The following is a 15,671-nucleotide window of genomic DNA, read 5'->3' as shown; positions in this document are numbered from 1 at the left end:
CTCAGTTTAACAGCTCATCTGAAGGGCAGCACCTCCGACAGTGCAGCACTCCCTCAGTACTGCACTGATGTGCCAGCCTAGATAATGTGCTCAAGTCTCTGGAGTGGGACTTGAACCCGTGACCTTCTGACTCAGAGACGAGCGTGCTAGCACTGAGGCAAGTCTGGCACATTTATATGGCGACCATACATACCGGACAATGTAGAAATGTAGATTTTTTTTTGTTTAATTGATGTTCCATTGTGCTTAACTATTCTATCAGCTAATTTAACTGCAGATATATACATTATAATGTATGAGTTTGAGTACATAGAAGATAGGAGCAGGAGTAGGCCATTCGGCCCCTCGAGCCTGCTCCGCCATTCAATGAGATCATGGCTGATCATCCAAATTCAGTACCCTGTCCCTGCCTTCTCCCCATATCCCTTTAGCCTTAAGAAATATATCCAACTCCTTCTTGAATATATTTAATGAATTGGCCTCAACTGTCTTCTGTGGTAGAGAATTCCACAGGTTCACCACTCTCTGGGTGAAGAAGTTCCTCCTCATCTTTGTCCTAAATGGCTTATCCTTAGACTGTGACCCCGGTTCTGGACTCCCCCGCCATCAGGAACATCCTTCCTGCATCTAGTCTGTCTAGTCCTGTTAGAGTCGTTCCATTAGCATTAATAAGTTTTTAAAAATTTGTTCTCGGTATGTGGTTGACGCTAGCGAGGCTGCACCTATTGCCCACCCAAAGTTGCTCTGAGAAGATGGTGGTAGGCCTTCATGAAACGCTGCAGACTTTGTGGTGATGCTGCTCCTGTGTTGGTGTTTAGTAAGGAATTCTAGGATGAAGGAGCAGCAACATACACGACCAAGTCAGGATCATGTGTGACTTGGAGGGGAACTTAGATGTGTTGATGTACCCGTGACATTGTTGTTTTGCCCCTTTTCCGTGGTAGAGGTCACCAGACTGGGTTGCATCGATGCTGCAATCAGGAAGCTGGTTGGATCCAGATTACACAAGTCTTCAGTGTGAAAAATGGGGGCTGTTTGCTGGAGCTGTTGAATTTTAAATTGTTATAAATCCAAGACTAGAGATTACTGTGAGCGATATCAGCAAATGAAACTAGCTCCAGTGATGTTCCTGCTATTCAATTCATGTATTGCTGCTATGAATCCCATTCCTGTTATCTGTACCATCAAAAAGGACAAGAGCAGCACAGGAATCAACCTACTGGTGTTAAATGGGTCAATGCCACCATTAAATTGATCAGGCGAATGTCACGGAATTGCGTTAATGGTTCATCTGCTGAGATCACCCATGCTGATTTTCAGTCTGTAGTGTCTTTTGTCACAGTCTTGGATTTTAATGAACAATTTAAAAAAGTTCAATATAACTATTTATGCGTGCCTTAGAATTAAAGATTGAATTAATTTCATTCAGCAAATTATGCTGCATTTTAATATTATTGACTTGCTGACAACATATAATCATACAGCTCAGAATTCTAGATACAAAAGGCATCAAGGGATATGGGGAGAGAGCGGGAATATGGTGCTGAGATAGAGGATCAGCCATGATCATATTGAATGGCGGAGTAGGCTCGAAGGGCCTACTCCTGCTCCTATTTTTCTATGTTTCTAAGGAGGAGGTCATTCAGCCTATCATACCTGTGCCGGCTCTTTGAAGGAGCTATTTAATTAGTCCCACTTCTCTTTCCCCATAGCCCTGCAAATTTTTCCCATTCATGTGTTTATCCAATTCCCTTTTGAAAGAAGTTTTATTGAATCTGCTTCCACCACCCTTTCCGGCATGCATTCCAGATCATAACAACTCACTGTGTTAAAAAAATTCCCTCTGGTCCTTTTGCCAATTATCTTAAATCTGTGTCATCTGGTGACTGACCCTCTTGCCACAGGAAACAGTTTCTCCTTATTTACTCTATCAAAGCCCCTTAGTTTTGAACATCTCCATTTAATCTCCCCTTAATCTTCTCTGCTATAAGGAGAACTATCCCAATTTCTCTAGTCTCGCCAGATAACTGAAGACCCTCATCCCTGGTACTTTTCCAGTAAATTTCCTCTGCACCCTTTCCAAGGCCTTAACATGATGAAGTATGGTGCCCAGAATTGGACACAATACTCCAGCTGAGGCCTAACCAGAGATTTATAAAGGTTTAGCATAGCTGCCTTGCGTTTATTCACGATGCCTGTATTTATAAAGCCACGGTTCCTATACGCTTTAACAGCCCGGTCAACTTGTCCTGCCACCTTCAAAGATTTTTCTACATGAACACCCAGGTCTCTCTTTAAAATCGCAGTACCTTTAAAATTGTACCATTTAGTTTATGATCTGGAGTATCTCCTTTACTTGGCTTGAATAAAGTGCCCTAATTATGATATTTGCTGCATGGTATCAGAATTGTTTCAATTTATTGCTAAATATCCCTCATGTTTCAAGCTTAATGAACAGAATCAGAAATTATAATATTAAAATGGAAAATTATGCAATAGCAGAAGGATTGGGCATGTTCATGTAAATAGCCTGAATGTGTCTGAATAAAACAAACACAAAACAGTACAAGAAAGTATTTTAACAGGACTGTAGTGATAAACAGCTTCCATATTTAGCATTTCTACAAATTAAATGCAAAACAAAATCTAAAACCTTCACACTATAATTTTCAGGCAAATTTTTGGTCACCTTAGCAGCTATACTGAGGTGTGACAATAAATTGGTAAGGCAGGTGGGTGTGGGAACAAGCAGCTTTATTATTATTATGGTCAAAGGTTACAGGAAGCAAGAGTTTTAAATAGCATTTTCAGATGTGAAATCAGGTGACCTCTAATTACGGCTCCATGTAAGCTAATCATTAGTGCACACTTCAGTACGACAGAACCAATCTTATGGACCCCTGCAATTTATCACATAATAGTCTCTAAACCCTGCTCAATAATATTTCAATGTTACCATACAAACTATCCTTACTTCCTCGTAGTGATCCTCCATTTCCTCAGCCTCCCGCTCAGGGCTGGCTCTGTGACCAATCCACCTGTCGCGGCCTGAAGAACATTTGGACTCTTGTTCATGGAAAGGGAGTTGCTGTTTGGACAGTGATGAAGCCCAGTGTCCACCACTCAAGTCCCAGCCAGGAACAGCACAGATTGTTTGGGATTTAGGACGGCATTTTAAGGACTCCTATGGTCAAGAAACAAAGATTGGAATTAAATATGGTGACTATGCATGTAGAGAAATGAGAAAAAAAAGTTCAATTACAATCTTATCTGAACATCAGATATCATGTCACATGGTTTAAGTGTTTACATCAAAGATTTCAATTTGCATGTGCACGCTGACAGGATATACTGCCCTTAATCACATAATCTTCACCCAGTAAGTCAGGCTGTTCCCACTCACCACCGAAACCAGTAACACAAGAATATTTTGATGAATGCAAATGGTTCAAAATGTCATTCAAATTTTTAACAACAGATTACTGTTTAATTATTGGAGGACTCAAAGTGTTACTACATTGTTATCCGATACTGTGATAACAAAAAAGGGCAAGTATTAAAAGCACTAACAATGTTTCATCAAAATAGAATTTGAAATAATATTCTTTCTGGGGGGTGGGGGGTGGGGGGAGAGCAGGGGGAGGGTGTTTAATCTCAGCTGAGCTGAGCTAAATATACCATAGTAATATAGTGGACCGGAGTTAAATATACTAATTTCATAGTCACCTCCCCCTCAACCGTGGTAACTGTACTGCTAATATAACACACCCAAGGTAATTATACTGGTGATAATATAACTCACCCAAGGTAAATATATTGCCAGTAATATAGTACCCACCCAAGGTACTGCTAGCAATGAAACCCTTCAAACTTTTCTGATTCCACTAACAGAACAATTTAAAGAAGTTTCTCATCAATATTTAGTTTAAAATATTCCTCTTTGTAAATGTTATGATTTGGAGTGAATCTTCCGTGTGCTGGTTAGGATTAGGATCATTAGGAACACTTTCCACGTTTGGTATCCTGTGTCAATCTCGAGCACTCCCACACCAAGTATAACATAGCCAGATGCTAAATAAAGCTGATGTTCTTGCAGATTAATAATGCACCCCATACTGTTCTGGTGTGACCATTTCCTCCTCCCTCACCCCACCCCCATCATCTATTATAAATTGTTTACATCACCTTCTCAGCTGATGTCAATTTAAGACTGGCCTTGTGCTGTAGGCTCGAGCACACTGGGCATTGGGGTTGAGTGTGCCCAAACTCCTTTCATGTAATATAACTCCAAGCAGGCTTTCATCCTATCCTTTTGGGCTGCGTTCAAACAGCCCGTGTAGTGAATTTATTTATTTTCCCCTTCTGTTTAGCTTTAATTTTCATTAAGTTCTTGAAATAATTGTTCTTCTTATCCTTATTGCTGATTCTGACCACCAATTCTTACCAATTAAGAGTGGGTTAAAATGATCCTGCCATGATTTTTTTAAACCATTTTTACACTAAAGGATTTGGAAAATAGTTACATTTAAATACTGGGGTTTAAAGCAAAGTGCATTCACATAAGTTTAAAGGTTTTTAAATACTGAGATAAAAGGTGGTTACAATACCAATGAGCAAGGTATTAAAGTTATTTTCCCAAAGCAATTCGCTATCCTGTCTGGTTAGTTGATAAACATCTCTCACCCATTATGTTGGGAACTACCTGGTCCCAGGGTCATCTGTCACAGACCCTGCCCTCTGGTTGAGAACACAGAGATAATATAGGGACAGAAATTGTCAGGCTTTGAAGCACAAAGCTGCTAGGATACGATTTTGCACAAGCTCAGAAGGTTAGGATGCAGGAAGGAAGTTGGAAATGATTTTATTTAAGTCAAGCTAGATGCTCACTGATGTGGGGGAAGGGCAACATGTTCATTACTGTGCACAAGTGCCAGGCAATGACTATCTCCAACGAGAGAGAGGCTAACCACTGCCCTTGACATTCAACGGCATTACCATCGCCGAATCCCCCACCATCAATATCCTGGGGGTCACCATTAACCAGAAACGTAACTGGACCAGCCACATAAATACTGTGGTTACAAGAGCAGGTCAGAGGCTGGGTATTCTGCGGCGAGTGTCTCACCTCCTGACTCCCCAAAGCCTTTCCACCATCTACAAGGCACAAGTCAGGAGTGTGATGGAATATTTTCCACTTGCCTGGATGAGTGCAGCTCCAACAACACTCAAAAAGCTCGATACCATCCAGGACACAGCAGCTCGCTTCATTCACTCCCTGCACCACCGGCACATCATGTCTGCAGTGTGTACCATCTACAAGATGCACTGCAGCAATTCACTAGGGCTTCTTCAACAGCACCTCCCAAACCCACGACCTCTACCACCTAGAAGGACAAGGGCAGCAGGCGCATGGGAACACCATCACCTCCAAGTCACATACCATCCTGACTTGGAAATATATCGCCGTTCCTTCATAGTCGCGGTGTCAAAATCCTGGAACTCCTTCCCGAGCAGCACTGCCGGAGTACCTTTCAACATGGGGACTGCAGCGGTTCAAGGCGGCAGCTCACCACCACCTTCTCAAGGGCAATTAGGGATGGGCAATAAATGCTGGCCTTCCCAACAACGCCCACATCCCAATAACAAATTTTTAACAAGTCAGTCGTGGCTCAGTGGTAGCACTCGGAGTCAGGTCGTGGGTTCAAGTCCCACTCGAGAGACTTGAGCACATAATCTAGACTGACACTTCAGTGCAGTACTGAGGGAGTGTTGTGCTGTCTTTTGGATGAGACATTAAACCTCTCAGGTGGATGTAATAGATTGCATGGCACTATTCGAAGAGGAGCAGGGGCATTTTCCCCCAGTGTCCTGGCCAATATTTATCCCTCAACCTACATCACTAAGTCACTTTATCTGGTCAGTATTACATTGCTGTTTGTGGGACCTTGCAGTGTGCAAATTGGCTGCTGTGTTTCCTACATTACCAGTGACTACACTTCAAAAAGTACTTCATTAGCTGTAAAGCACTTACGGATGTCCTGAGGTCGTGAAAGGTGCTATAGGAATGCAAGTCTTCACATTTTACTGATTGAATTAAACAAGTCCAATAATAACTATTGCTCTGTATGTTTACTTGCTGACTGAGAAATAATGTCTTATTAAAGTCTAAACAGTCCATCAACTGATAGATTGGAGAAGCACATGCAAGAGCACTTGCACTAAACACAATATCCAATTTATGTATGAAAGGGGGTCGTCGTCGTACGTGTCTTCACACTGTTCCCTTTGGGGAACTGTATGAAGTGGTGGAAGGATTTCTGGCCGCGATTAACGCTCCTTCCGTGACCGTAACCATCTTCGTACCAGCCATTAGGGTGGTTAGTCCTATGGCGGGAGGGTTTTACGGGCTCCCACAACCCATACGAGGGGGGGGGTGCCACCCACACCCACGGACGCAAGTATCCCGCTGGATGTCAACCCAGAATTTAGAGCCGGAGCTCCGACTCCACTTGCCGGGACTGTCTGGAGTGGGGTTCGAAACCTTATGCCTTCTGGCCCAGCGGTGGGGATGCTACCGCTACGCCAAAGGCCCACTCCACGAAAGGGGGTGATGCGTTGTTATATCTCCTGAGTAACACGATTGTAACAGTGGATATTGAGCAGTCTGAGTCAACTCCGCAAATTAATAGATGTGGAATCCACTTATGGAAGTGACTGACACCACAAAACCCAAGAAGGTTTAACCGCCCCCGCCGTCACAACTAAAAACAATTAACAGATTGTGGCACACTAGTCAGGTGGTCTTGCTTTTTCAAGTGTATTTTGTTGTGCATGTTTGCTCAAGCAGGAGTGCATTGGTTTTAAGCAGTGGCAATTTAGGTTAAACATTCATGTCACAAGGTACAGTATGTGTTAATTGTTTAATGTACATAGACATAGGCATAAACACTGACAGCTAAGAGTCATATGGGAAAGCTTATAGCAAAATTATAAAAAATTCTTTATACACACATTTATGATTTCGGTATATTTAGAAATCTATAACTAATGAAGGAGAAGGAAAAGAAAATCCACAGTAACTGCAGTGTAGCCCAGTCATAAAGATACACCCTTCATTGAAGAAAGATTTCAAGGTCTAACAGTGCTAAAACATTTCTATGGAAGCAAGGTATTCTAGACATGGGCTTCTGCATATCTTAACTTCAGGCTTTCTGACAATTTGTGACAAACAGAAAATACTGATTAATTTTAGATATGTTTATGCTCCACTTTCCAAAGAAAAAGTGGTAACGGATCTCCCGTGCTGTTCCTCAGAGTAGGTCAGATAATTCGCTGTTTTATAACGATAGGGAGTGTCAGAACACATTACCCTACGGCTAAGGGACAAATCCGTGTTAAAAAGGACAGGCCAATTTAAGGACACAATGTAATTTGTGTAAATTTGAGGTTAATTACTGTTGGCGAAGGCAGCTTGTAGATTGACAGCTGCTTGTAAATTTCCAGATGCAGGTCAGAAGAAATCAGCATCAAATGATTACTGTACTTTTATCTTTTTTAAATACTGTGTGGCAGAATCTATATATGTATATATATTCATACACACTAGGAGATCCTCAGTGGCATTGTTCATGGTGAGCCAAAGGATATGTTGTTTTATAACAAGAAGGGTGTTATGCCATGTAACATACAGCGCACTACTGAGGCCACTGATTTAAAGTTACTGAATAAGTTAAATTCTGTTTTTATTAAGGAAAGGAACGACTTGCATTTATAAAGCCCCTTTCATGACATCAGGACCTTCCGGAGCTCTTTACAGCCAATTAAGTACTTTCTGAAGTGCAGTCATTATTGTAATGTAGGAAACACGGCAGCCAATTTGTGCACAGCAAAATCCCACAAACAGCAATGAAATAAATGACCAGATCATCTGTTTTAGTGATGTTAGTTGAGAGATAAATATTGGCCAGGAGAACTCCGCTGCTCTTCTTTGAAATAGTGCCCCGAGTGGGCAGATGAGGCCTTGGTTTAACGTCTCATCTGAAGGACAGCACCTTCAACAGTGCAGCACTCCCTCAGAACTGCACTGAAGTGCCAGCCTAGATTATGTGTTCAAGTCTCTGGAGTGGGACTTGAACCTGCAACCTTTTAACAGAGGTGAAAGAGCTACCACTAAGCCACAGCTGACACCTTGGTTACATGGCATTTTGAGATTTTCAGCTCTGTTTTAGGGATCAAATTCTAATGCAGGCCCTTGAGAGGGTGCAGAGGAGATTTACCAGAATGGTCCGGGAATGGGGGGATCTTAGTTACAAGGACAGGTTGGAGAAGCTGTATTTGTTTTCATTAGAGCAAAGGAGATAAAGGGGTGATTTGATAGAGGTGTACAAGATTATGATGGGTTTGGATAGGCTAGACGGGGAAAGATTGTTCCCACTAGTTGATGGTACAAGGATTAGGGGACACAGATTTAAGGTTTTGGGCAAGAGATACAGGGGGGACGTGAGGGAAAACTTTTTTTACGCAGCGACTGGTGACAACCTGGAATTTGCTGCCGACGGAAGTGGTGGAGGCGGAGACAATCAATGTTTTCAAGGGGAGACTGGATAGGCACTGGAGGGAAATAAACTTGCAGGGCTACGGGGATAGTGTGGGGGAATGGGACTGACTGGATTGCTCTACAGAGGGCCGGCATGGACTCGATGGGCCGAATGGCCTCCTTCTGTGCCGTTATGACTCTATGACTAATTATACCCAGTTATCTTGGAAATTTGCAAGTTGATCATTATCACATGTTGCTTTACTGATGAGCTCAATTTCTACATCAACTTTTGTAAAGCCCAGCATATATTGTAAAATGGTATGTGGTATCGATCAGGTGAGGTAGGTTTGTGGAGTTTTTGTAGCATGGGGTGGGGGGGCGGGGGGGGGGGGGGGGGAAGAGGGGGTCCTGGACATAATCTTTAACATTGGGAGAGGGTTAGTTCAGATTATGCTGGAACTCCAGCAGGCAACAACAGTTTTCATCTGAAACAGTTTTAGTCAGAAAAGGTTCCAAAATTTCTTTCTTTTAGTCAGACAGCTGCATTCATTACAATTTTTTTTAAATCTGAAAGTATAAACAAAGCACAGTTACCCATAATTAGCCTTTGTCTTTGTGAAACATTTATCTGAAAAGCTTTCAGAATTAGATTCCAGTTTGTTTTTACTCAAGGGGGGGAAAAAAACTCAATGAATCATTTTATAACACGGGGAAAGACACCAAGAAAAATAAAATACTCTATTAACAATCACTGTTTTCAAAGGCTAAGTAACTATCAATAAACAGTATTTGTCTTTGAATTTCAACAAAGTACAGATGGTGGCAAAGTTCACTCACTCACGCTCTGAATTAAAAATTAAGCAGTTGATGATAAAATGTGAAACTTAACCTGAAAAAAAATCAATGTCAGAAAGCTCCTTACACTGAAACTGCACACACTCAAATTGTGGGAACTTCCTTCGACAGATGGAGCGATAGTTGTAGGAAAAAAAATCAATTCTAAGCCCAGCTTCTGAAAGGCCTTCAACAAGCAAACACATTACTGAAGCTATTCAACAACACAAAAAGACAATTTAATGTTTAAGTTTAATCAAGTTATTGTACTTTTATTGATGGAAGACTAATTGTAAGCCTGTAATCAAGCAGGCTGAAGTGAGAAATGGCATCTTAAAGTATTTTGAACAATTTGATTGTTACAAACCTTTCTTCTGTTGACAGGCTCTGTAGGTCATTCAGGATTGCTCATTTTCATAAGTCCTCAATGGTTTTCATTGGTAGTTTCCCAGCTTTTAATTTGCACATTCACTATCTTCTTGGTTCTGATTTGTCACTGAGCCAATCAACAAAGGATGATGCCAGAGTGTGACAAGTGGTGCATGCAAACGTACTGATTTTATGTTATAGATAGGTATTTAAAACATAGTACGACTGCATGTCATTTCCTGTTGTCCATCACCGTCACTTGACAAAACCATCACATTTCTTGTGTCACACTAGCTCATGCAACTTTTTGGCACAAATACACTTCTTTTGCTGGAACCTTAAGGGTAAAACAAAGATTTAATGTTAAATGTAAAAAACATTTTAAAAAGTGAGAGACTGTACGAGTGAGAGTAAGCAAAGGCGAGTAAGAGAAAATGACTGAATTTTGTGCACACTTCTGGTGCGAGATGTCCCTCTGTAAAATTGCTACATGGAACGCTGATTTACTGCTGGAAACAGGGCGAAACATAGTTGAATTTCTCAGCATAATGGAAATAAAGATGGCTGCTGTAACCATTTAGAATACATTACAAAACATAGGGACCCTCTCTTTTCCAATTTTTTTTTCAGCTGTACCTGCATACTCAGCTCCCTTACAAAAAGAAAATACTGCTGGAAATCTGAAATAAAAAACAGAAAATGCTGGAGATACTCAGCAGGTCAGGCAGCATCTGTGAAGAGAGAAACAGAGTTAACGTTTCAGGTCGATGACAGATGCTGCCTGACCTGCTGAGTATCTCCAGCATTTTCTGTTTTTACTCAGCTCCCTTCTTGTACTTACCAACTATATTTACAGATCAGGTAGTATATAGTACACACTGAGGTAACTTGGAAAGCAAAGACAAAGAGTTGAAGAGTTCATACTTCAATTTGTATTTATACAAAATATGTTAACTGCTCCTTGCACCAGGGGGAGTGTCAGCAGCACCAAACACAGGACAGACTTGCAGAGGGTCAAAGAGGAGGGTGAAGGAGGCCTTACAGCATGTGGATGTTTCACTACAGGATCTCTTACCTCAACAATGTAGAGGAGCAGTGTGTGAGGAGGCTGTGCTTCAGCAGACAGGCAGTCACTGGCCTAGATCACCTGTTGCAACAGGAATTGGAGCCAAACACCAGGGTGCACACAGCACTGCCTGTTGCTGTGAAGGTAACCGTGGCTCTTAACTTCTGTGCCACAGGCTCATTACAACAACAACAACTTGTATTTATATAGCACCTTTAACGTAGCAAAACGTCCCAAGGTGCTGCACAGGAGTATTACAAGACAAAAAATTTGACACCGAGCCACATAAGGAGAAATTAGGGTAGGTGACCAAAAGCTTGGTCAAAGAGGTAGGTTTTAAGGAGCATCTTAAAAGGAGGAAAGAGAGGTAGCGAGGTGGAGAAGCTTAGGCAGGCTACAACAGGTGACATAAGCAATATCAATCAATTTGCTGTCCATACAACCATCAAGCAGGTGAAGGATGTCCTCTTCACAAGGAGAGTAATTCACACCCACCCAAATGCAGGGCGATCAGGAGAGCACGCTTGGATTTTCTTGTATCGCTGGGTTTCCCCAGGTCTTATTGACTGCCCACATGCTGCCCTGCATTCTCCCCATCATGAACCAGCCACGTTCTATAACTGGAAGAGGTTCCACTCCCTGAATGGTCAGCTGGTCTGTGAGCACAGGCAGCGAATAATGCAGGTCAATGCCCAGTTTCCTGGCAATAGTCATAATGCCAGTCCTCGAGCCCCGTTTTCTACCCAGACCTGCGGGTGGCAGGCTGGTTCCTTGAAGACGGTGGGTGTCCCTCTACACCTGGCTCATGACTCCTGTCGGGAACACAGCACAGATGCTGAGCACTGATACAATGAGTCGCACTCAAACCAGAACCCTCAGAACCATTCTCGGTGCATGGACCGATCCAGAGCAGCACAGGCCCGAGCGAGTCTCCAGATTTGTAGTGGTTTGCTGCATACTCTGCAACAACGCCATTCAGAGGGGCCAAGCCGTGCAGTTGCTACAGGAGGGGATGAGGAAGGAGAGGATGATGAGGAAGACCAAGTGTTGCCAGGTGACAGAGATGTAAAGCTGTAACAAAATATTGAGATGCGCAACAAAATATTGAGATTCTCTGAAGCAAAGCATCCCCCAGCGCACCAGCAGTCACATTATTTGACCCACTTCTTCCACTCACCTTCTGAATGCTGTCCAACATTACTAACTCATGTACAAAAGCAAAATACTGCAGATGCTGGAAATCTGAAATAAAAACAGAAAATGCTCAGAGGAAAGATCATCGGCCGGAAACATTAACCCTGTTTCTCTCCACAGATGCTGCCTAACCTGAATATTTCCAGCATCTTCTGTTTTTATTACTAACTCATGTGTTCCTCTTACATGACTAAGATTATGACGACCAACATCAATGCAAAAAAAAAACCCTCTTGTACATTCGGGACTAAAAAAATGTTTACATCTCAATGTTGAACTGAGATCACTCTAGGGTAATCCCTTAGTGCCTGGCCTCAGCACTCGTTTACCTATTCTAGTGCTCCCCTATCCCAGGAGCCTGGGAGGTGGAAGGCTGCTGATCATACCCCGAGGGCACTTGAGATGGTCGTAGTGGGCAACCTCCAGCAGCTGTTGAGGGCTCAACTGTAGACTGTTGTATCTCTGTGCCGGTCAGGTCTGTCTGGGCCAGCTGGCTGCACGGAACCAACAATGGCACTGCATCAGAGGCTGGCAGAAGAGCAGGCGTACTGTCATCCTGAGAAAGGACAATATGAGCTTCTCCCATGGAGCCAATGCCACCATCATGGTGCTGCGTCTTTACACTCCCACTGCTCTGCACAAAAACAGAGTGAAGGAGTGCAGTGATTCTCTAGGAGCCCTTATTCATGTTCTCCTCACTCCTACCAATTTTCTCCTTCATGGATTGCAAGCCTGAAGAGATGCTGGACCCTAGCGCCACGATGGCATCAGTCCGAGTTCCCGGCAAAGTTGTCAAGGCTCTATCATTGTCGGCCCTGCTGCAGAATTCATAGAGCTGACCACTTGCTCCATGATTGACTGCATGGTCCCAATGCCGTGGTGGTTGACCCCAAACAAGCATAAACTGGACTCCTCCATGCCCTCTGCCACTGTGGGCAAGCTCACTGGCAGCGTGCCCAGTGCACTTAAAAGGGCCAGGAGTATAGAAATCAGTCTTTGAGCACAGGCTGTGCCCTTGAGATCTTCATCTGTGCCCTCCACAGCAGGGCTGGGATGAGAGTTCTCCCTCCAGCGAACTGCTTCCTGGGCCGTGTCATGCTCCTGCACACTAGTGCTTGGTGAGCCTCCCAATGCAAATCCCGCCAACCTATCCTATAAGGTATGAGTAATGCCAGTCTCTGAACCAGCACTTGCTAATATCAGTTTTTTTTAATTCATTGATGGGATGTGGGCGTCGCTGGCTAGGCCTGCATTTAGTGCCCATCCCTAATTGCCCTTAAGATGGTGGTGAGCCGCCACCTTGAACTGCTGCAGTCCATATGGTGTAGGTACACCCACAATGCTGTTAGGAAGGGAGTTCCAGGATTTTGGCCCAGCGACAGTGAAGGAACGGCGATACAGGTCCAAGTCAGGATGGTATGTGGCTTGGAGGGGAACTTGTAGGTGGTGATGTTCCCATGCGTCTGCTGCCCTTGTCCTTCTAAGTGGTAGAGGTCGCGGGTTTGGAAGGTGCTGTTGAAGGAGCTTTGGCGAGTTGCTGCAGTGCATCTTGTAGATGGTACACACTGCAGCCACAGTGCGCCGGTGGTGGAGGGAGTGAATGTTGAAGGTGGTGGATGGAGTGCCAATCAAGCGGGCTGCTTTATCCTGAATGGTGTCGAGCTTCTTGAGTGTTGTTGGAGCTGCACTCATCCAGGCAAGTGGAGAGTATTCCATCACACTCCTGACTTGTGCCTTGTAGATGGTGGAAAGGCTTTGGGGAGTCAGGAGGTGAGACACTCGCCGCAGAATTCCCAGCCTCTGGCCTGCTCTTGTAGCCACAGTATTTATATAGCTAGTCCAGTTCAGTTTCTGATCAATGGTAACCCCCAGGATGTTGATAGTGGGGGATTCAGCGATGGTAATGCCATTGAATGTCAAGGGGAGATGGTTAGAGTCTCGCTTGTTGGAGATGGTCATTGCCTGGCACTTGTGTGGTGCGAATGTTACTTGCCACTTGTCAGCCCAAGTCTGAATGTTGTCCAGGTCTTGCTGCATATGGACACGGACTGCGACAGTATCTGATGAGTCTCGAATGGTGCTGAACAGTGCGCAATAATAAGCGAACATCCCCACTTCTGACCTTATGATGGAGGGAAGGTCATTGATGTAACAGCTGAAGATGGTTGGGCCTAGGACACTGCCCTGAGGAACTCCTGCAGTGATGTCATGTGATTGAGATGAATGACCAACAACCACAGCCAACTTCCTTTGTGCTAGGTATGATTCCAACCAATGGAGAGTTTGCCCCTTGATTCCAATTGACTTCAGTTTTGTTAGGGCTCCTTGATGCCAGTGTGTCATTGTGACTGCTGCCATCTTCCAGCTCCTCAACCTCTGGTCGCTCTACATTTGCTTCACCCTCCACAAGGACTTTCAGTGCTGCATCCAAGATGCAGGGGCCTTTGAAGCTTCTTCTTGGCCTGCCATGTTGAGAAGCTACCTTCCAGTTGCCTGCAGCCAAAGTGCACCACTCCTTTAAGAGGTGCATTCTGCCTTTAAATTGTTCCAGGAACACACAATAAACATGTCCTAATTAAGCGAGTTGCCAATGAACAGCATGTAAAGTGCTGCCAGCCCTCCTATTTCCTGATAATATGGGCACTTAACCAATTTTACTTTGAATTTCGCCCACGTGATTAGGCGCCAAGCCTGCACCCAAAAACTGGCCCAGAGGAATTTCTACCTCTCATTGTTCATATACACAGCAGCAAGCTCCCAGAGGACTGTACCATTGCAAGCTTGGAGAAGATTCTGAATAAAAGTTGTGGTTTAAATATGTAAATTTAAAGTAGAATTTTTTTTATACTAAAGTACTGTTGCAGAGATATTTGGGGAAAAAAGTTGCTAATTAGTTTAAGCAACGTTAACATGCAGGTACAGCAAGCAATTAGGAAGGCAAATGATATGTTGGCCTTTATTGCAAGAGGGTTGGAGTATAAGAGTAAGGAAGTCTTGCCATAATTGGGCAGGGCTTTGGTGAGACCACACCTGGAGGACTGTGTACAGTGTTGGTCTCCATACCTGAGGAAGGATGTACTTGTCTTCCAGGGGGTGGCAATGAAGGTTCACTAGATTAATTCCTGGGATGAAAGGGTTATCCAGTGAGGAGAGATTGAGTAGAATGGGCCTATACTCTCTGGAGTTTAGATGAGAGGTGATCTCACTGAAACATATAAGATTCTGAGGGGGGATTGACGGGGTAGATGCTGAGAGGCTGTTTCCCCTGGCTGGAGAGTCTAGAACTAGGGGGCATAGTCTCAGGATAAGGGGTCGGCCATTTAGGACTGAGATGAGGAGAAATTTATTATTCACTCAGAGGGTTGTGAATCTTTGAAATTCTCTACCCCAGAAGGCTGTTGATGCTCAGTCATTGAGTATATTCAAGGCCGAGATCAATAGATTTTTGGACTTGAAGGGAATCAAGGGATATGGGGGTCGGACGGGAGAGTGGAGTTGAGGTCGAAGATCAGCCATGGTCGTAATGAATGGAGGAGCAGGCTCAAAAGGCAGTGCAGCCACTCTTGCTCCTATTTCTTATGTTCTAAACTTTTGAGTTTTATATATTTCTTAATTTTCACTATTAAAAACCCCACACTCTAAACAAATGGAGCGTAAAGATTTAGAGTT

The 15,671-nt window shown here is 43.6% G+C and overlaps 1 protein-coding gene across 4 annotated transcripts in view; it reads right to left on the bottom strand.

Annotated features, from left to right (window-relative positions):
* Positions 1–15,671, bottom strand: part of lrrc1 (leucine rich repeat containing 1) — a 231,750-nt gene that overhangs the window by 19,675 nt on the left and 196,404 nt on the right. For all 4 annotated transcript variants that reach the window (XM_085996510.1, XM_085996508.1, XM_085996509.1 and 1 more), the window contains one exon: positions 2,975–3,184. In XM_085996510.1, coding sequence (XP_085852636.1) covers positions 2,975–3,184 — 210 coding nt within the window. The remainder of the gene's footprint in view (positions 1–2,974; positions 3,185–15,671) is intronic.

This window comes from Somniosus microcephalus, chromosome 9 (genome assembly GCF_052327205.1).
Source record: "Somniosus microcephalus isolate GS21.2 chromosome 9, FLI_Smic_1.0, whole genome shotgun sequence".
NCBI lineage: Eukaryota > Metazoa > Chordata > Chondrichthyes > Squaliformes > Somniosidae > Somniosus > Somniosus microcephalus.
The sequence above is the reverse complement of the archived record's forward strand: the minus strand, read 5'-3'. Positions and strand labels throughout refer to the sequence as shown.